Source organism: Nycticebus coucang, chromosome 3 (assembly GCF_027406575.1).
Source record: "Nycticebus coucang isolate mNycCou1 chromosome 3, mNycCou1.pri, whole genome shotgun sequence".
In the NCBI taxonomy this organism is placed as follows: domain Eukaryota; kingdom Metazoa; phylum Chordata; class Mammalia; order Primates; family Lorisidae; genus Nycticebus; species Nycticebus coucang.
Genome location: NC_069782.1, coordinates 5087752 through 5109521, shown reverse-complemented (window position 1 = coordinate 5109521; position 21770 = coordinate 5087752). Strand labels below are relative to the sequence as shown.

At 50.0% G+C, this 21770-nt stretch overlaps 1 protein-coding gene across 6 annotated transcripts in view; it reads left to right on the top strand.

The window, feature by feature from the left end:
• The first annotated feature begins 6310 nt into the window (after nucleotides 1-6310).
• PARVB (parvin beta) overlaps nucleotides 6311-21770 on the top strand; it is a 96833-nt gene continuing 81373 nt past the window's right edge. Inside the window, exon 1 of one of the 6 annotated variants that reach the window (XM_053584561.1) lies at nucleotides 6311-6340. Coding sequence is in view for 3 of the 6 variants with exons in the window: in XM_053584565.1 (XP_053440540.1) it covers nucleotides 7543-7717 (175 nt within the window). In the remaining 3 variants the exon portion in view is untranslated. The other 5 variants (XM_053584565.1, XM_053584559.1, XM_053584560.1 and 2 more) reach the window with 5 other exon arrangements.

Genomic DNA, 21770 nt, shown 5'->3' with positions numbered 1-21770 from the left:
TTTCCCACCTCCCTCACTGTTCTCTCTTTTACCCAAAGCACAAATCTCACCCCCACACTGCTGTCAGATTAGGTGGGTAGAGGTGGAAAGCAAAATTTTTTATTTTGCAGGAAGGTGATATAATAAAGGGGGCAAATAAATGGTGAAAGAAATTCAGACTAAGGTGTGAAGGTCTAATGGGCCTGGCTTTTGTTCTCCCATCTACGAGAGGTACTAACATTTTTCAAGGCGCTTGCTCATCCCCTGTTGTCCAATATCAAGGAGAAATAGCAAGGAGGAAGTATCTTTTGAATAGGGCATAATCTTGTGGGGGGCATTACCAAGTGACTCCTTTCTTCCTCATCTAAAAAATATTTAAGGGAACAAAGCACACACATGTAGTTGAATCTGCCTAGTATGCAAAAAGAGAGCTCAGAGGAGTTGCTAATAAATGGAAATCCAACTTCCCTTGTCTCAAAGTTTGCTGATGCTTCCAAAATCACTGAAGTAAAAGGCTATTGATGGCTGTAGTCAGTGACTCACGTCCTGCTCACACGTGATACGAGGAAAAGCATTGCCTCCAGTTTTCAAATCCCAGGCAAGTTTGGTCATCCCTTCATGCTCACAAGTTACTCTCTTGCCAGGTTACAGCATTAGCAACCTGATTAAATAACACTGTTTAAAATGCTAGTTTTGATATTATGATGGGAAATGCGACCCTGAAGTGCAGTAAGATTGCATCAGAAGTATAACCTGGGGGAAATTAGGCATTTTCTCCATCATCGAATCAATTAAGCGTTTCCACCACTTCTCTCCACGCTTCTCTCTGAAAATTGCTTGGGGGTTTGACAATGTTTCATAGTCTTAGTTTATGAGAACTAGCTCCCTTTCCTCTTCCAAAGAGCTACAGGCTGTATTCATTGACTTATTTCTCAGAGATATCTTTTTAGTTTTATTAAAGAAAAGGGAGAGAAAGCTTGCAGCTTCAAAACGTTCTTTAAGCACTTTAAGGGCTGTGGTTATTATCATCTGGGACACTTTGATAAGGAAGGAAACTGGGACAGGTGGAAAGAACACCCCATCCAGGTTGTCGCTTTTTGACTTTCTTTCCCTCAAGCCTTTGTTGAGGTCTGATTTATGTGCAATGCAATGCTCAAGCCTCAGCTTACACTTCGCTTACTCTTCACTTCCGCATATACCACCTCGCCACCACCAGACCAGGGCACGGAATGTGTGCAGTCACACGGGGAGCTCACCAGTGCCCACGTCCAGGCAGCACCAGACACAGAGCAGGGGATGCCTGTTCTTGAACTTCACGTAAGTAGATTCTTGCAACCTGTACTGTTGCGTGTCTGGGTGGCTTCTTTCATTCAACATGAATTTTTTTTTTTTTTGAGACGGAGTAGAATGCTGTGGTGTCATAGCTCACAGCACGCTCAAACTCTTGGGCTCAAGCGATCCTCCTGCCTCAGCCTCCCGAGTAGCTAGGACTACAGGCTCTTGCCACAATGCTTGCTAATTTTTCTAATTTTGGTAGACATGGGGTCTCACTCTTGCTGGTCTCAAACTCCTGAGCTCAAGCGATCCACCTGCTGTGGCTTCCCAGAATGCTAGGATTACAGGCGTGAGCCACCGTGCCTGGTCAACGTGATCGTTTTAGGGTACATGTTTGTAGTGCACTGTAGCATTCCACTGTGTGTATCTACCAGTAGACCTGTCCCTTTCCCCACCTCGTTACTTCCAAGGCCGTTTGTTCAGTTTGCCTGTGCTGAAGTTGTTGGGACCAATTCGGAGCGTGCAATCACCAATTCCTGACATTCTTGATGTTGCCATACTGCATTTCCTATCTTGACATAATTGTTATACAGTTCTGTTAAACACCCTTGAACAATGAGGGAGTTAGACATCGACTTCCCCTGCAGTTGAAAATCTCCCTGTAACTTTTAACTCCCCCCAAATTAACAGTAGCTGACCGTTGATCAGAAGCCTTACCGATGATGTAATAGCCAGGGAGCACGTATTCTGCATGTTACATGTATTATAAAGTGTGTTCTTACAACAAAAGGAGCTAGAGAGAAGAAATGTTATTAAGAAAATCACAATGGCTGAGTGCAGCGTTGCACAACTGTAGTCCCAACTACTGCAGAGGCTGGGGCGGGAGGATCACTTGAGCCTCTGCACCTCAAGGAGGCTACTGCACGGAACAAGATATGCCTCTAAAATAAAATCATAAGGAAGAGGGAATGTATTTACTGTTATTAAGTGAAGCGGATTAAAGGTTTTAATCCCTGCCAACTTCATGTTGAGGAGGAAGAGGCGGGGTTGGTCCTGCTGTTTCAGGGGTAGCAGAGAGGGGAGAGATGGAGGAGGTGGGAGGGAGGCGGGGGGGCACGAGGCATCCTCGGTGTAACTTTTATTGGAAAAAAAAATCCACAGATAAGTGGACCCTCACAGTTCAAACTTGTATTGTTCAAGGGGCAACCGTCTTCTGGATACCACATACGGAGAAACAAACATTTCTGCTTGTTTGAACACGCTAGGTCCTGGTCCGTTTAGTTGTTACTGCCCAGTGATTCTCTATGCCAAGAATCGGGGTCACCGAGGTCGACGCAGACCACACAGTGCGGGGTCCCGTAAAGGGTGTGGAGTATGTTGGGCACAAACTTAATATTAATTAAGCTTTTAAGGAAATGGTGTCTTTGGAAGCCACAGTTCAAAAACTAACCAAACTTATTTCTTTAACAAGGAGCAGCTACATGCAACATGGTTTTCCCGATTATTCTCCCCATGTAAAATGCACGTAGAGCCGTGCCTGGTGCACATGTGCCCAGGGGACTGAGAAGTGCAGGCTGCGTGGATGGCGATGGGAGCTAAGTTCACATTCCTGCATTTCACTAAATTCTCTTTACTAAAAAGCAGCACTTTCCAACCTTCAAAGTTAATATTTATGTTTGCTGCTCTGCAAAGCAATTTGGAAAGCACTTTTCGGTAGGTGACCCCAGAGTGAAAGCTATATCTGAAGTTCATCAGGAGCCAGGCCAGGAAGGAAAGGTTTTGGTTTATATTGTTGTCTTTCCTCTTACCTTGGAGAAAATACGAATGAATCCACAGCTATCGAGTGAGTTGGGTTTTTTTAATTTAAAGAGGTTTATCCCGAGCCAGTATGCGCGGCCTTAGCCAGGGAATACATAAACCCAAGAAGCTTTGAGTAAGTGGCCCCGAGGCGGACAGATTACAGCTTAGTCTTGTACATTTCAGGCAAACAGGAATGGAAGGTAAAATCACAAACCAGTATCTTGAGTAATTTCTTTTTTTTTTTTTTTTTGTAGAGACAGAGTCTCACTGTACCGCCCTCGAGTAGAGTGCGGTGGCGTCACAGGGCTCACAGCAACCTCCAACTCCTGGGCTGAAGCGATTCTCTTGCCTCAGCCTCCGGAGTAGCTGGGACCACAGGCGCCCGCCACAACGCCCGGCTATTTTTTTTTTTTTTTTTTTGGTTGCAGTTTGGCCGGGGCTGGGTTTGAACCCGCCACCCTCGGCGTATGGGGCCTGCGCCCTACTCACTGAGCCACAGGTGCCGCCCTTGAGTAATTTCTTGATTGTCATCTGTGGCACATGTGAGACAAAAAACCCATTGTACCTGACACAATGATTTTCAAAAAATGTTCCAATCTACATTTAATAAGAAACCATCCTCTTTCGTGCACAAAGAGGTGCGTGGAAAAATCAGTAATGAATGCAGCGCTTTTAGTCTGAGACTGCAAAAGTCACCCCAGAAAAGGGAACCAGTCTGAACTTTATCAAGAAATCACTGCTTTCCCCAGGATTTCTTAGTAATAATTACCACACTTGCATTTAAAATATGGCTCTGTTTTTATACAATGAGATCTATAGAATTCCAGGAACAAGCCAATTCCTCTTACAACTAACAATCCCTTGGTTGTAGCCAGTCCTCCAGGGACACGTGGGCCGTCATTAGGGCACAGGGACCTTCTAGAGCAGTGATTTTCAACCGGTGTGCCTCAGCTGGAGTGCCACAAAATTTTTAAAGATCATTAATTAAATTATTTCAAAAGATGTTGAGAGCACAGTAAGTACATTCTTTTTTTTACTTTTTTTCCCCTTTTGATCTACGTAATTTAACTGTGCCGTGGAAGTTTATAGGTTCAAAGGTGCCATGAGATTTTTAAAAAGTTGAAAAACATTGTTCTAGAGAAATCCCCTCACCCCATAATGGCCTTTTCGTACACACTCACACAAACCTCCAGAGGGAAACTCCACTTCCCTTTGTTGAGATCCTCCTTAAGTGAACCTGATTTTCATAGACTGGGCATGTATCACGTGGACTCGATGGAAATTCCTCATGTTGACCTCCTCTGTATGTTGACCAGTTTGTCACAGAGGTTCTCCTGTGTGTGTTCAGGTGACTTGCTCCGTCACCAGGCTGGAGCGCAGTGGTATGATCACAGCCTAACTCCTGAGCCCAAGTATCTTTCCACCTCAGCCTCCCTAGTAGTTGGGACTTACAGGTGTCTGGCGCCACGTCCGGCTACTTTTACAAACTTTTTGGAGAGATAGGGTCTCAGTTTCTTTCTTCAGGCAAGTCTTGAACTCCTGGCCAGCGATCCTCTCACCTCAGCCTCCCAAAGTAATAGGATTACAGACATAAGCCATTGTGCCCAGCCTATAAAGGTGTTTTTAAAAAGTAGGATTCCACCTGCCTCTTCAGTGTTCAAATTAGCAATTACCGAAGGAAACTTCTACAATTTTCATTTATACATTTGTAAATTCCATGTGTTCACTTGGAAGCCAGAACCACCAATCAAACATTCAGACAATCAGTTCTTTTCTGGGCACTTCCCACACACCCAGAGATGCCCCCTTTGCTTCTTCAGCCTCTGGACCTTGGTTTTCCTCTCGTTCTTGCCCACTGTGTGGATGGCTCTTGTCTGTTTTCTTTTCCCTGGCTGGTGTTTCTTCTCCCCTGGTCAGACGTCCTCCAGCAGGCATCTGTGGGTATGCCAAGGGCAGCGGGGATGTCCGTAGGCCTTCCTTAGAAGCAGTGTGTGACATTGCGTGTGCACCTCTGTGGGCGAGAGGGTCTAGAGTGTGCACCAACTGCTCAGAGGCCAGAGACCCCTGCCCTAGATGACAGCATCCCCTCGCGTTCAGAGAGCCCCGGATCTCCGCCTTCCCTGACTGTGCCATGTTCTCACTGGGATCTCAATAACCTAACTCACTATCTTCCCCCATCTTCCTTGGCTTGGTTAGGGCCATGCAGATCAGGCCATGCACGTAAGAACCTCCGAGACCTGTTCGACCCTTTACTTCCCTAACCCAGGCATCGATCGCTCTCCACATTTTATGGTTCCCAGTTCCACAACTTCTTACACACCTGTCCTCCCTCCCTCTCCCACTGCCTGCATACTCCACCTCCACTGTCCTCACCGGGCCCCTGTCAGGCCCTTCGGGACTGGTTTCTGTCTGGGTTTTGTTCACTCCATCCCCACACTGGTTCCACCTTCTGAATGTCCAGCGTTTCCCTGCACAAGGTCACATGCACTTGGCATTCAAGTCTCTCTGTGCCCCCTCCCCCACTCCAGCTTGCTGCTGTCACGGTTGAAGCATGTTCCCCCATGTTAGTCACTGGCCGTGTAGACATTAGACTGGGCAGGAAGGGACTGATGTGACACTGACACCCAGGGTGGAGAGACCCAGCAAGGCCTGTTTAGCTTCTTCCTGACCTCTCCCTGCAGCCCTTTCCTCTGGGCACTTAAACACTCAGCGCCCCTCTGAAATGGGGGTTTTGTGATCAGACAGGTAGGTCAGGATTTACGGCCAGCTCCCAGACAGTAAGGCAGGGGAAGATTACAGCATATTTTCTGTTTCTATAGCCTGCCCTGGGGAGGAAACGGAGCAGGTGAAAGGAAGGCGGAAGGTCAGAAAGAGCGATGCCATTCCTGAGGGCTGAAGTGCACCAACATTATAACGATGGACTGACTTTCACCCGTGTCCTCTGAAGCTGTTTCCAAGCTGCTTCAGTAGCCAAGGACAAAATGCCAAACACTCTAGCAAGAGCTATGCTTGTGTTAGTCACGTAGGAAATAACAGCGTTATGGGCATTATGAGCCAGGAACAGTGGATGAAAACCAGTGTTTTCATCACAAGGGTCTTTAAAGATGATCGAGTCAAGATGAGGTGATCAAAGTGAGCTCTGATACAACACAACTGTGACCTTATAAATGTTTGGACACAGAGAGACACACAGAGGCCGTGTGAAGGTGGAGGCAGAGAGCAGGGCAGAAGTTCACAATCCAGGAGCCCCACAGACCGCCACTGAACGCAGGGAGCTGAGAGGAAGGTACAGACCCTCCAAACTGTGAGAGAATAAATTTCTGCTGTTCCGAGGCCCCCAGTTTGTGGTACTTTGTTCTGGTGACCCCAAGACACCAATATAGCATTCTCTCCCTCTGCCCCCAGCCTGGACTTTCTCTTCCTTGACTGAATGAAGGGAAAGGGCATTTTAAGATTGTCCCAGGTCAAAGGTCCCTTCCCTGAAAGCCTCCTCCGCCCACAGCTGTTCTTGTCCCCTATGCCCTCCCTCCCACCAGGTGGCCACTGTGTGCCCTGGTTTTTGGGGCTGTAACTTTGCTACAACTCAGCTACAAACTTCTGGAGGGCAGCCCCTTCCTGCTTCCCGGGCAGGGGCCTGGGCCTGCACCCACTGGCCCAACATAAATGTTTATTGCCCAGGACTGATGTTTGCAGTGGGAGGCTGGAGCCAGGACGGTGGAGATGGGAAAATAACTGCAGCCTGCACGTTCAGGTCTAAACTCTGCGGCTTCTCTCCAGGCGTGGCCCTCTGACAGCCTGGGGTCTGGGTAGTGACTCCACCACCATCCTGAGCTCCTCAGACATGGGCCCATGCCCGCTGTGCACACGTCAGGCCAGGGCAGCTCTGGGACCCAAACCCCAGGTCACGGCACAGGTCACAGCCCTGCCGGACCCGCTGGAGACCAAGCCTGGCCTCCTTGGCTTCCAGCGCTGCGAAGCCGCTTCCCCTCCGCTCTCCTTCCCCAGGACCCATGGTTGGCCCTGAGCTGTCCCCGGGCTCCCCACCACCAACTCCTAGAGCGCCCCTTGGAGGAAATGAGGGGTGGCCTGAGGTTCCCTGTCCCACAGCACCACCCAAGCTTCTCATAGGCGGGGACGGTCCCTTCCACATGAGGGCAGCTGAAACTCCCGGTTGTGCGGTTCTGTGCTTCCCTGGGCTTCCAGGACGCTGAGGTCACACCGGGTGGCGGCTGTGCCCACCGAGCAACCCCCCTGAATCCCGCACAGTCAGCACAGCCAGGCCCAGGGCTCTAAGGGGTTAGGGAAAGGCCCCAGGGTGTGCCCTGGGTGTCAGTCCCCCTCCGGCCCTTAGCGGGACACTCCTCCCCAACGCCACGCTCCTTGAGAGTTAGCTGTCCTGCGCGGCGCGGCGCGGACAACACTTGGCTGGGGACGCGCAGACCTCGGCGTCCGGCCACCCGGGCCGCGCTGCAGGCCAGGGGCGGGCCCATGGCGGCGCCGTCGGCCACTCCCCGGCGGCGACCTGGGCGGCGGCCATACGCGCGGCCCATGTCCTCTGCGCTGCCGCGCTCGCCCACCCCGCGGCCCCGCAGGATGAAGAAGGACGAGTCGTTCCTGGGCAAGCTGAGCGGGACGCTGGCGAGGAAGAAGAAGGCCCGGGAGGGTGAGCGCGCCCCGCGCACGCGCACGCGCGCCTCGGCGGGGGTCCGGCGCGGGGACAGCCCCGCCCCGCGAGCGGGGACCTGGGCGCTCAGCTGCGAACCCCTGCCCGCGACCCTGGGCGCCCGGTCCTGCTCCCCAGCGCCCCGTCCTGCTCCCCGGCGCCCCGCGCCGGCGGCCGGTCCGGCCCCTGTGAGGCGCCGGCGTCTGGTACACGCGCGCCTCCCGCTCCTGCTCGGCCAGGGTCCCCGCGCCCACCCGCTCGAGGCGCCATTTATTGAGGGCAGGCAGCCCCCGCCGGCCGCGCGTGCCGGCTCCGTCCCTGCGTGCGGCTCTCCGGGAGGGGCGGTTGGGGACCCGCTCGTGTTTGATCGGGTGGGTGACCCACAGGACACGCAAGGTCGGGGAAAGGACGGAAAGGGGCGCGGGACCGGTGGCCACAGGCTGGGGAGGCCTGCGAGTAAGGCCTACGGAGATCCCCCCCACCCCGTTTTTTTTTTTTTTTTTTTTAACCTCATGTGCTCATGAAAATAATTCTGAAAAACTACCTCCTGGTGCATTTTAAGTTTTTCAGAGTTGCAAGGGACATTGTGGCGTCTTTAAACCCACAGCTTTCCCAGGGCCTCCCTGGGAGCTTCCTGAATTTTCCCTTTGTTTGGGCCTGCAGCTTCTTCCTCCCGGGCAGAGCCTTATTGTGAGATCCTGGATGGGTCCTAGGAGAACTGACCTTACCAAGAATGGAGGGAACATTGTAAAAAAGCAGAGGGGAGGCCTGAAGCTGAGGAGCTGGCTTTGGGCAAGGTCCCTGGGAGAAGCCTCCAGTCGGGGTTACTCAGCGTGTTCTCTTTACCTGGCCTGAGCCTATGTCCTTCTTCCTGCCTCCAGCATGTACACCCCCCCATTCCTATAGAAGTGTGTGCCCCCCCTGGGACGAAAGTGACAGAAGTTCCCCTAGGGGGTGTGTGTAAGTAGTGTGTGTCCCCTTGCACTGCCCCAGGGATTTGTGTGATTGTAGGGACCATTATCCTCCCAGACATTTCCCCCAGGGCAGCGGGTGCCCCAGGGACCCATGTCTTCTCCAGCTTTATCCAGGTCCCCAGGGCAAGGCCTTATCACCCTCAGTAAGTCTCCTTGAGTATTTCCAAGCAAACTGGCCTCTGCTCTCTCAAGCCTTATGCTGGAGACCCGCCCTGGCTTGTATTAATCTGTTTGTCCTGGTAAGTGGTTGTCACCCTTCTCTCTGTCAGCAGCACTGCCTCTCCGGTGGGCTTCCCCCTCTGCTGTCGTCAGGGCCCTGGACCAGAAATCTTTTCAGTTCCTCTTTAGCTTTACAGTAGTAACAGAGGCTCCTCCTCCCAATTCATTCTTCAGTCTGTTAAGCACCTGTGGTGGGTTTGGACTCTGTTAGGACTCTTGGGAACAAGCAGGACTGAGGCTGTTGCTTTGGTGGAATGGGGACTCAGCGTCCTAATCAATAAACAGACAATTGATAGGAGGATGTGCTAGGGAGAAAATACATAGGACAATCAGAGAGAGTGCTTGGGGGTGGTGGTGGAGAGAGTGCCTGGGGGGTGGGGGTGAGTCTGGGACGACACCCAGAGGAACCAGAGAAAGAAGTCTTTTGCAAAACAGCAGGGAAGTGGAATGTTCTGGACTCTTAACTGCTTTTTATAAGTGATAGTTATGCTCTTGGAACACAAATAACTCCTACCCAAAGTAGTGATCTGGTCCTGAGTTTCAGAGTAAAGTGAGTTAATGTGTGCCTGGGAGATTGAGAGCCATTCTTGTTTAATTAAAATATACCAAGAATCCCAGTAGCCAAAAGCATCCTGTGATGAACAGAATAGACGTGAAAACAGGAGGAGCGACATCTTGCTGGCATTGCTGATGCTGCTTTCACATGTGAGTGGGCTGAGCCCCCGCCATGGTTCTCAAGGTAGGAGTGCCTGGCACCCTAGGGAACCCCATACAAACAGAAAGCCACCAACGCTAACTGGGCCCAGACATGGAAACTGATGGAGGGGCCAGACTGGGAGGGGCTGAGTGGCTTCTCTGGGGGATAATGAGGGCTTGGCGGTATTTCTGCAGGCCTGTTGCCTTGGCAACTTGCACCCCTGGCCATTCTCCGTGAGAGCAGCTCCTGACCTTGACTCTGGGCCATCAGAGCTTGTGACCAGGGAGTGACCAGGAAGAGGGCCCTCGGGAGGCTTGGTTGTCCAGGGCCTTGCCCGCCTTGCTGGCTGCGTTTCCGCCTCTGTTAGAAGGTTGACGGTGCAGTCAGGCCGTGGATGTGACTCTGTGACTCTGACAGTTTCCTAAGTTGAGGGCCCTGGTGGGTGGGTGTTTGACCTCACCCGACTGGCAGAGGTCATCTGGGTGTGACAAGTCTTGGAGGGACATTTGGGATAAATGTCTCGTCCCGGGAGGCAGTGTTAGGAAACGTGGCGTGCTAGGGTTTGGCGGAACCATCGCAGGAAGTATCTGTGCGTGAACTTCATGGCAGGCGTGATTCAGGCTCATCTTTAGGGGAGGCACCGCCAGGAGGGTCATATGGTGGCCAGCTCAGAAAAGGGAAGCATCTAAGTGAGGGCACTGGGAGAGTAGGGAGGGGTTCCCTGCAGACCCCAAGGCTCCCACCGTGTGGGGACACCAGAGAACCCTGTGGGTAGGAAAGCTGGCCTGCTTTGCTGGGGCCCAAAAGAGCTGGGACAGAGGGAAGACCCTTCAGGCAGGTTCCCCCTGGTGACCCTGGGGGGAAGGACCCCATAGGCCCAGGGGCCAGGAGGTGGGCCTGGGCACAGCGCTGTGAACATGCTCAGAGGCACTGCCTGCCAGCTCTGGGTCCAGGGAGGCCCTGGTGGGAGGGCTGGGAAGACTCTGGGCCACAGAGCTTCTGACCAGGGAGTGACCAGAAAGAGGACCCTCGGGAGGCTTGGTTGTCCAGGACCTCCAACCCATTTGCCATGAGAGGCCTCTCTGCACTCCGTTCAGATGCTTGACGGGTCTGTGACCCATGTCAGGATTTCCTAGACAGCCAAGTCCACCAGAGCCAGACGTTCTGTTCCCCTTTCTCCTCAGAGAGAAACATTAAGGAAGTTCCTGTTCCCTGCTCGCCTTTATGTATCTATTGAGAATATGTGCTCATCTGTGTATTTAGAGCAGTTTTAGTTTACTGCTGTGCAGTGTTCCCACCGGTCCCTTCTCCCAGTGCCCCCACTTTCCTTGTCTGTCAGTGTTCCTGGGACGTTTGTTATAGTCAAATGTCATTATCTCCCAATGTCCATAGTTTGCATTAGGAGCCCTGCTTGTTGTGGTGCATTTTGTGGGTTTGGACAAACATACAATGATAAGTGTTTGCCATTACAGCACCATACACAGGAGTCTCCCTGCCCTAAAAATCCTCTGTGCACGGCCTGTTCATCCCTCCACCTCCTCTAAGCCCTGGCAACCACTGATCTTTTTTTTTTTCTTTAAACTGTCTCCATGGTTTTGTTTTTTCCAGAATGTGTATAGGTGGAATCATACCGTGTGTGGCCTTTCCAGATTGGCTTCTTGCACTCAGGGAGGCGTAATAACGTTTCTCCATGTATTTTTATGGCTTGATAGTTCATTTCTTTTCAATACTAATAGTCTGTCATTTGGATGGACCGAGCAAGGAAGGGCATCTTGGCCGCGTCCAAGTTTTGGCAACTATGAATAAAGCTGCTGTAAACATCCGTGCGCAGGTCTCTGTGGGGCCTCAGTGTTCAGTTCATTTGGGCTCATACTAGAGAGTTCCACTGCTGGATTGCGCAGCAAGAGTGTGTTTAGTCTCGTAAAAAACTCCCGAGCGGTCTCACAAATGTCTGTTCCATTTTACATCCCGGCCAGCAGTGGATGGACGTACCTGTCACTTCACGTCCGCACCGGCCTTTGGTTGGCAGTGTTCTGGGTTTGGGCCATTCTAATGGGGTGTGTGCAGTGGTGTCTCACCGTGTGAACTTGCATTTGCCTGGTGCTGTATGATGTGAAGCATCTTTTCCTGTCCTTATTTGCCACCTGTGTATCTTCTTGGCTGAGGTGTCTCTTGGGGTCTTCGATTCATTTTTTAATAAAGTGGTTTGTTTTCTTATTGTTGAGCTGTAAGAGTTCTTTGCATATTTTAGATACAAGTTCTATATCGGGTACGTGTTCTGCAAATATTTTTTCCAGCATGTGGTTTGTCTTCTTCTGTTCATCCTGATGTCTTTTAAGTATTTGACATAGAAATGGTGACAAATGGCGAGATATGAGACCTCATGAACTCGAGCTAAAGAAATCACTAGGCCTGGGCACAGTGGCTCACGCTGTAATCCCAGCACTCTGGGAGGCCAGCGTGGTGGATTGCTTTAACTCAGGAGTTCAAGACCAGCCTGAGCACAAGAGAGACCTTGTCTCTACTAAAAATAGAAAAACTAGCTGGGCATGGTGGTGGGTGCCTGTAGGGTCAGCTACTTGGGAGGCTGAGGCAGGAGGATTATTTGAGCCCAAGAGTGTGAGGTTGCTGTGAGCTGTGATGCCACAGCATTCTAGCCTGGGTGACAGAGTGAGATTCTATCTCAAAACAAAATAAACAAAAGAAATCACTAGGTAACTTTGACATTAAACTGAAGGTTGAAAGTATTAAGTTTCTTTATGGACTATAAATAACTTCTGGGAGAGAAATTTCAGCCCTAAATCACCCTAAACCACCAACCTCAAGTTCTCATCAGATTATCCAGCATTTATGAGGGGCCATCAGTTGTGTAGACGCTGAGTTGCTCCAGACACCAAGACAAACACTGGTGTGTACTGAGAGTAGCTAGATACATGTGTTATTAATTTAGGCCTACAAGGTAGGAATTTCCCCCCATTTTGTGGTTGCAGGAACACAACTTTGTCCAGTAGCCACTTCATGGTAATTTAGACCAGTCTTTCTCAACCATGGTGCTTCTGACCACCAGGGACATGGGCCGTGTCTGGAGACACTTTTGGTGATTGTGCCTGGGACTGGGGTGCTCCTGGTATCAGCGGGTTGGAGCCCAGGGAGGCCAGTAGGTCCCCACTGAAAGGCAGCATCCGACCCCAGAGCTGGACAGCAGCACTGAGGTGGAGAACCTGATGTTTTTTTCTTTTTTCTTTTATTTTTTGAGATAGTATATCATTCTGTTGCCCAGGCTAGAGTGCAGTGATGTCTTCATAACTCATAGCAACCTGAAACTCCTAGGTTCAAGCCATCCTCCTGCCTCAGCCTCCTGAGGAGCTGGGAGTGGAGTGGAACTCACTGAAAATCCTCTCTCTGGCTGATAGGATATGGGTGGCTTAGTGACATTTCCTTTGATTATTATTCTGCTTATAATCCTCAAATCCAAAATTTCTCACTGTGTGTTGCTCCGATGCATTCTGTTGTCCTAGGGAAGACAGTCACCTGTACAGCACTGGGCTCTTTTCTGGGCGTCCTGCAAGAATCTCTCAGAAATTTTGCTTCAGGAAAAGGGGAAGGTGACACTTGGCCTAATGAGCGAGATTAATATCTAGCTTTTTTTGCCCGGGGTTGGGGGGGGGTGGCCTCTTCCGGGGAACAGCTGGCTCTTCCCTGGTTCTCCCAGCAATTTGGTTAAAATCTCCCAGGAGAATCCAATCACCTTGGCAACCCCATGAGTTCTGCATTGAATTCCTGTCTCACCTCCGTGGAATTAATATTTATCACACGTCCTGAAGTTACTTACCACCAGGCTCCCTGTCCAGTCATTGGAATAATTAAGGGATGTTCATTCGGTGTCAGTGAGTCCACACCTGCTGTGAGTGGTTTTAAAGTGCTCAGTTTGATTCCTCCCTGCTGTGGTTGGCAAAGGGCAGTTACCTTATCTTGCTATGTTCTTCTTTTCAAATATGTGGTTCCATCACAAAAGGTAGATGCTAAGAAAACCTTTTTTTCATTGTTGCACTAGCTGTACATGTTACTTCTTAGCTCTCAGATGAAAAATTGGTTTATCTCCTAATGAGTATATTTGCTATTTATTACATTACGTGGAGGCTGAGGAATAAGCCCTGGAATACATTAGCAACATGTATCGGCCCCGTGGTGTTAATCTGCGTATCTACCGTAATTGCTCTTGGGGGTGAAAGACTACAGACAGAATGCGATCAATTCTAGCAGTTTTTGCTGGCTTTTGCATCATTGAGAACCTTCTCAGTGGAGCATGCTCAGATGAGATATTTCCTTTCGTTACAAGGGAAAAGGGAGCAGCAGTTTGTGGCGTGGCCAGTTTCTAGGTCTTCCATCCGAGGAATAACTTGCTCAGCTCTGGGAAACCCCAGAGCCTTGTAAATTTCTGCCTACTCCCATGCTCAGACTAAGAGCCTCTGGGCCCTGGGAACAAACACCATCAGCGTCTGCATGTTTTAATGCTTCAGGGCCTCATTTCTTCGCTTGTGATGCTGGGAAGTCTGGGGCAGATGCCGGCTCTGTGTGTTTAAGCTGGTGAATTCCCCCAACCCTCACACATTCATGTTTGTAGCCCCAGCTACTCCAGAGGCTGGATGGGGAGGATTGTTGGAGGCCAAAAGCTCAAGATAGGCTTGGGCAATGTAGTGAGACCTTGACTCTAAAAAAATTTTTTTCAAGTGTTTAAACAAAACAAAGCAAACCCTCGCCCCCAACTAAAATTGCATGAATCTTTTAAGCTATTTGCTTTAGGAATGCTAGTATCTCCTTGAAGTAGGTCCTGCAGACTAGCAGTTTGCATTTTCAGAGCAGCAGGGGTTTCTGAGCTGGAACTGAACGCTGCATGCCTGGGATGTGTGACTAGCCTCAGGAGGCACCTTCTCCACCAATCTGAGGAATCAGAGAACATGAGGCAGACTTGGAGAGTTTCTTATGCTGCTTGTCAGGAGTTGGGCTCAGGTGATTCTCCTGTCTCAGCCTCCTGAGTAACTGGGACCACAGGTACCTGTTGCTGTGCCTGGCTCTTGAGGAACATCTTGTCAAAGCTTAATTTGAAATGTCTTCATCTATCTCTTATTTCTGTTTTTGAAAATTAATATGGCTGACCCTGGAATACATGGATAGTTCAGGCCTCCTTGCAGCCAAAAACTAGAATTTAATTTTTGACTCCCCTCAAACTTTGCTATGAATAGCCTACTGTTGACAGGAACATGATAATCAATGAACACATATTCTGTATATGTATTAGGTACTGTACTCTTATAAAATGAGAGAAAAGAAACTGTTACTAAGAAACCCCAAGGAAGAGAAAACACATGTACAGTAGCATTCTGTATCTGTTGATATCATCAGTTTACACTGTCTGTTTACAAGGTGAATCCTCTGAAGTGGTGGCAGCTACAGCTGCAGACCGCAGCCCACCAAGCGTTTCTACTTTTTCTTGTAATGTCATGACTTTTCTGTGCTTCATGGGAGCATTCCCAGTGTCCCTGGTAGCACTTTGCTGAGTCCCATAGTATTATTCAGGGTTTATGGTATTGAGCTAAACATGATGGAAAATATGGGAGATCTGAAAGAGATCATGCTTTAGTGCAATGTGCAACTTCTCTGGAGAGAAGAACTGGTCACACGGAGATAATTAGCGTCACATGAGGGGCTTCAGGGGTCTTTTTTCTTTTATTTATTATTAAATCATAGCTGTGTACATTAATGCAATCATGGGGCACCATACACTGGTTGTATATACTATTTGACAACTGCCATGTGACAACTTAATGCACTGATGGTCATGCTACAAAAAAAAAAATTTTTCCGCCTTGGAGCAGTGGTGGTTTTTTTTTTTTTTTTGTAGAGACAGAGTCTCACTTTACTGCCTTCGGTAGACTGCCATGATGTCACAGGACTCACAGCAACCTCTAACTCTTGGGCTTACGCGATTCTCTTGCCTCAGCCTCCCGAGCAGCTGGGACTACAGGCGCCCGCCACAACGCCCAGCTATTTTTTGATTGCTGTTTGGCCGGGGCCGGGTTTGAACCCGCCACCCTCAGCATACGGGGCCGGCGCTCTACTCACTGAGCCACAGGCGCTGCCCTTTTCTTGATTTTTTTGATATTTCTTGACCATGGGGTCTGGCTGCATTTTTTCCAAACTGTCACAAATCTCCAAAAAAAAAAAAAAAAAAATTCAATATATTTATTGAATAAAAATCTGCTTGTAAAGCAGTGGTTCACAACCTTCCTAATGCTGTTACCCTTTAATACAGTTCCTCATGTGGTGACCCCAACCATAAAATTATTTTTGTTGCTGCTTCATAACTGTAATTTTGCTACTGTTAGGAATCGTAATGCAAATATCTGATATGCAGGATGGTCTTAGGCAACCGCTATGAAAGGGTCGTTCGACCCCCAAAGGGGTCGCGACCCACAGGTTGAGGACCTCTGTTGTAAAGGGATTCACATGCTTCAAACCCACGTTGTTCAAAGGTAAACTATATTGTCTTTAAAAGTAAGACCTGAACCAATCCTTACTTGATATGTACAAATGTAACAGAAGACCATGTGAAAAGTGAGGGAAAAGTTAAAAGAAGATTACAAAAAAATAAACCAGAAAGGAGTCTACAGTAGTCACAGTGTGGCCAGGACTTTTGGGCACTTCTGGTGACCCAGGATTGTGCTGAAATAAACACTTTAGGCATTGCTGCTCTCACCAAGCTGGGGGAAGAAGGGGACGGATTATGTACTGGTCCCCGTTATGCAGATGAGCCAACAGGCTCAGAGAGGCAGAGGTCATCCCACCAGCAGGTGAGGTTTAATCCCCGGCAGTCTGGCAATTAACCTGACCCTGCTAAACTAGGAGAATGATTTAGCCGTGAGGGCGCTTCCCAGTGGCTCCTGGTAAAGCGATACTGGTCCTGGTCTTGGAGCGGCACCTGCCCCAGAGCTGGGAAGATGCAGCAGAGGAGACAAATTAGATACACTTTGTGCTGAGCCAGCTGGTTGGCATTTATAGAAAGGAAATGGAAGCCCAGCGGCCTCGTGCTGGTCCAGGCCCAAGTCCAGAGTCTCACTGGCTGTCCAGTGCCCTCTGAGCCCCCGCTCCCATCCCCTTCTCTCCCTCAGCTTGTCCCAGGGGTCTTTATTCACGTCCGTGGGTCCTGCCATCTTCCTTAGCTCAGAGCCCTCGCTCACGCTGCTCTCTCCCCTCCAGCAACTTTCTGGCTTAACTGTGGCAAGTCCAGCGGGGCTGGGGACCCTCTTCGCCCACTCGCACTGTCCTGTCTGTTGTTCCTGCTGGGCCCTTGGCTCGGTGCCTGTCTTCCTGCTAGCCTGGGCCCCTGGGGAGCAGGGCGTTTCACTGGAGACAGTGACGAGAAATGCTTTTCAGGCACTTAAAGTGATCTTCATGTATTTGTCCAGTAAGAGTCTGGTGCTATGGCCAGGCCACTGATCTTGGGGCCAAACTGCATGGGTTCTGTCTGGGGCTCTGACCTTGAGGGAGGTGCTTCCCCATCCTGGCCTCCGCCCCTCTTCTGTAAAGAGTACTTAACTCTCGGGGTCACTAGGGAGTTGAGTTATTAAGTGAAATGATGTAATTGAAACCGGGCGTGGTCATTTTCTCCCACATCATCAAGTGGGAGAAAGTATTTGCAAAACACACATCTGATAAAGGATGGTCCAGGAGACATGAAGAATGCCTACGACTCAGTAATTAAAAGATAGCTCAGTGAAAGAATAGAGTAAAAGGCTTGAACGGACGCTTCACCAGAGATAGTTGGCCACTGTGCATCTGGGAAATGCAGATTAGAAGCTGCAGATCTGCTAATAGCTGAAAGGCTGATACCGCCAAGGCGTGGGGAGGATGCCGAGTGGCTGATTCTCCTTCCGGCCAGTGGCATGCACAGGGGTGTAGCCACTTAGGAGGTCAGAATACTCATATAAGAGCTAGAACGTGGGAATCACCCTTGTGTCCATCAGCAGGTGGATGGATGTGTGGACAGTGATGCTTTTCACAGATGGTACCACTGGGCCATGACGAGGAACAAGGTGCCAGGACGTGAAACCGCACACAACTCTCAAAACCAGAGTGAAAGCAGCCAGACCCAAGCGAGGACACGCTTTGTGATTTAATTTCTATACTGTTCCCCACCAGACAAGACTAGTAAGACCAGGGGGTGGGTGGGTGGTGAATGGACATAGTCAGACACATCCATCCTTGAGACTGTCAAGATGTGTGGACAGTTGCTTTCATTTAAGAAAACTTGAGAGGGACAAGTCTGTGGGCTGTCGTCTGACCGGTCCAGTTGATGCCTTTGCGGAGGGAAGGGAAGGCTCGCCACCCTGGAAGCGGGCTGCTGCCGTCGCTGCTTTCTCGAAAATGCCTGTAGTTGGTTAGGAGAGAGAGTGTTTTAGTTACATTTATCTAGAAAACATATTATTAGTATAATGAGATTTGAATGATTTGTAAGTCTGTTGGAGCAGCACACAGAGAATTTCAATCTTATTGTATGCAGCTGGGTATTGTTTTTATTTTATTTATTTTTTTGCTTGGGCTTCACTGCAAGGGCATGTTTCTGTAATTATTGTTTAGTTTTTCCTTTCATAAAGCCTTGCTTCTATGCTGGTTCTTGATTTTTTAGTTTAAAGGATCTCTTGCAGGGAAAAAAGAATATTCTTTTTGTAAACACTTAGCTGCTTGGTCAGAACCAGAGTGTGGGTGCTGTTACGGAGGATGCCAAGTTTGGTTAAGGTTGACAACTCTGTTCCTTACTCCGGATCACCACGTAGAGGAAACACCCAGACATCCACTGCCTGATGAATGGTCAAACAAAATGCGGTACATCCATACAATGGAATACTATTCAGCCACAAAGAATGAAGAATTGGTACCTGCTACAACACGGATGGACCTTGAAAACATTAAGTCAGAGAATCCAGTTGCAAAAGGACAAATGCTGTGTAATCTGTCACACTGTGTTCATCACATAATGTGCTCTGTTGATATGAAATACCCAGAAGGGGTGAACTGATGGGCACGGAAAGTGGATGAGTGGTTACCAGGGACTGGGGGAGGGAGAACGACGGCTAATGGTTGTGACGTTTCTCGTCAGCTCGAGGAAGATGTCTTCGTCTTGATTGTGGTGATGGTTGCACTGCTCTGGAGTATACCAAAAGTTACTGATTTGTAGATTTCAAAAGGACCAATTGTGCGGAATATGAATTCTACCTCAAAAAAGCTGGAAAAAAAAATAACATGTTGCTGAAAGTGGGAGCTCAGAGCTTGTCCGATTTCTTTCTCCATTGTAAATGAGTTTTCTGGCTGGGCACGGTGGCTCATGCCTATAATTGTAGCACTCGGGAAGGCTGAGTTTGGAGGATTGCTTGAGCTCAGGAGTTCGAGAGCAGCCTGAGCTAGAGTGAGACCCTAAAAAGAAAAAAACCAAAACGACCAAAAAAGTAAATCTGTTTTCTTAATGTCTGGTAAGGATGGGGAGATCCCAGACAGACATGGGATTCTTGGGTCTGCCTTCCCCACCCCCTTCTCAGTCACCGACCCAGCAGCTGTTATGGGTCAAGGGCTGGCACTGGCCAGAGGCTGTGCTTGGCACCCAACGTAGGCTATCTTGGCTGATGGAGGCTGTGAGCTTTTGAGGCAGCTGCAATAATATCCTTACTGGGCAAGGGAGGCTAGGAACCCCCAGAAATGTGTGCACGGGTCTGCCTGGTCTCACATACTTTGGAAGGAGACTTTGATCCAAACCTCCAAACGGAGACAGTGGCTGTTCAATTCTTCTTTTGTTTTCATAAAATAACATTTTCATAAAAATCTCCATTCAAACATTTATCCCCCCATATCCATAAATAAAACTCACATGAACTAGTATCTTACTACATGGTGGCTCACCCTGTAATCCTAGAACTCTGGGAGGCTGAGGTGGGAGGATCACTTGGTGCCAGGAGTTTGACACCAGCCAGGACAAGAGCAAGACCCTGCTTCTATAAAAAAAAGAATAGAAAAACTAGCTGGGCATTATGGCGAGCCAAAGTCCCAGCTGCTCAGGAGGCAGAGGCAGGAGGATTGCTTCAGCCCAGGAGTTTGGGGTTGCTGTGAGCTATGATGATACCAGGGCACTCTATCCTAGGTAACTGAGTGAGACTCTGTCTCAAAAACAAAGAAAGGAAGGAAGAAACATATCTCTGTGTGTGGTGTCTCTTACGGCAAGTGAAGCATACTAACATCTCCTTTCTACTGCTCTGTTCCATCTCACTGAGAAATGTGCTGGCACAGCCCAGTACACTGATTTCTTGACCCACTGGGAGGCCAAGAAATGTTTTAACTGTTTCTAGGAGAGGTGTCAGGAGGGACAAAGAGTTGGTGCGTGCTGAGGAACCCAAGTGCATTCGGAGAGTGTATTGTTGGGTCTACGTCTCTTGCTCCAGTGTGAGTTTCCAGCTCCCCTTTGCTCATTTGGTTATCCATCCATCTCTCGGCCTTTACCCGGGTCATTCGTGGCACGTGTTTATCAAGCCCCTGGGAGCAGGTGCCAGGCTGGGAGTTGGGGACCCAGGGGGCAGCCCGGCCTTAGCTGCTGCTCCCCGCTCTGGCCCGTGGGCCCCTCCCGTGACTCTCGTCCCCGTCTTGCTGTCGCTGTTTATGCCCCGTGGAATGGTCTTGGCGTCTCTGCTGAAGGTCAGTTCACCGTTGATATGTGGCTGCCCTTCTGGGCTCTCCGCTCAGTTCCACGGGTCTGCACGTCTGCCCTCATGCCAGGACCAGGCTGAAGCGGGTACTGAAGCTTTGTAGTAAGTTTTGAAATTGGCAAATGTCACTCCTCCCGCTTTGTTCTTCAGGATTTTGGCTATTGGGATCCCTGGAGATTCTGTACAGAGTTCAGAGTGGGTTTTTTCTATCTCTGTAAAAATCCACCATTACCTTGGGTAGTATTTCGTCCTAACAACGTTACGTCCTCCTGTCAGTGAACATGGGGAGACCCCATGTATGAAGTCTTTAATTTCCCTACATGGTGCTCTGCGACTTTCCGGGAACAAGGCTCTCGGCTCCCCAGCAAGTTTAGGCCTCTGAAGGCTGTCGTGAGTGGGACTGTTTTCCATGCCACGTTCCTGCACTGTAGGGCCCCGTGCCACCTGCTTGCCCAGTTCTGGCCCTTTTCTTGAAGGGAGTTGGGAGTGTGCTGCTCTGGAACGGGGCCTTCTTACATGACAGGGCCCTCCTCAGTACTGGGAGACCTGTCACCAGCCTGGCCATCCCTTGCCAGAGGACCCTACACCTCACCCTCATTGTGGGATGTCTCTGACTCCCAGTGGGGGTCGAGCATCTGGCTGGGCTTGGCTGAGGGGACCGGGGTGTTTGCGGGGGGGTAGAGCCCATTCTCCCTGAGGGGCAGCTCTCCTGTGCCCACCTGGCACGTCTGATAGAGACTCAGGTCCGGGCTCAAGGAACAGGGCCCCTGGCAATGATGGAGCCATGCAGACTGGTCTTCATTATGAGTCACCTCCTTACCCAGCCCCCTGCATGTTCCTGATTCAAAGAGGGATGTGGGGCACTCCTTGCTCTCGTAGAATTAGCCACAGTGATGTGCTGAGCATGGAAAGGCCTGCGGAATCTAACCCTAACCTGCGCGGTCTCCCCAGCGTGTGTGATTGCTGGTTGGGGATGGCATGCGCTGGGGACTGCGCCTTGAGGCTGACTGGGTGGCGCCTTGGGCTGTTCTCAGTGGGGGAGGGAGAGCAGCCTGGTGTCCAGATGGTACAGAGGATAAGCGGGTTCTGCGGGGAAGGGGTGAAACTGTCCCGGCAGGGTGGGGGCTGAGCTGCTGTTTCTGTTTCTCGCCTGCCGCCAGCAGTTACTGGGGCTTCCTGTGAGCCAGCGCTGTCCTCAGGGCTCACGCGATGACCCGCTGGTTGTCACAGCAGCCCTGTGGGGTGGCCCTGTTGTGGCCCCACTTCACAAATGTGGAACCAACTTCAAGGACAGTGAGGAGAGGAGTTTTGCCTGGAGCTGGGATGCACATCGAGCCTGTGCCCCCAGCCCCTGAGCCACTCTCTCTGCCTCCTCACCCTGAGTGTGCCACTGTCACCTTCTGCCTCAGTTTCCT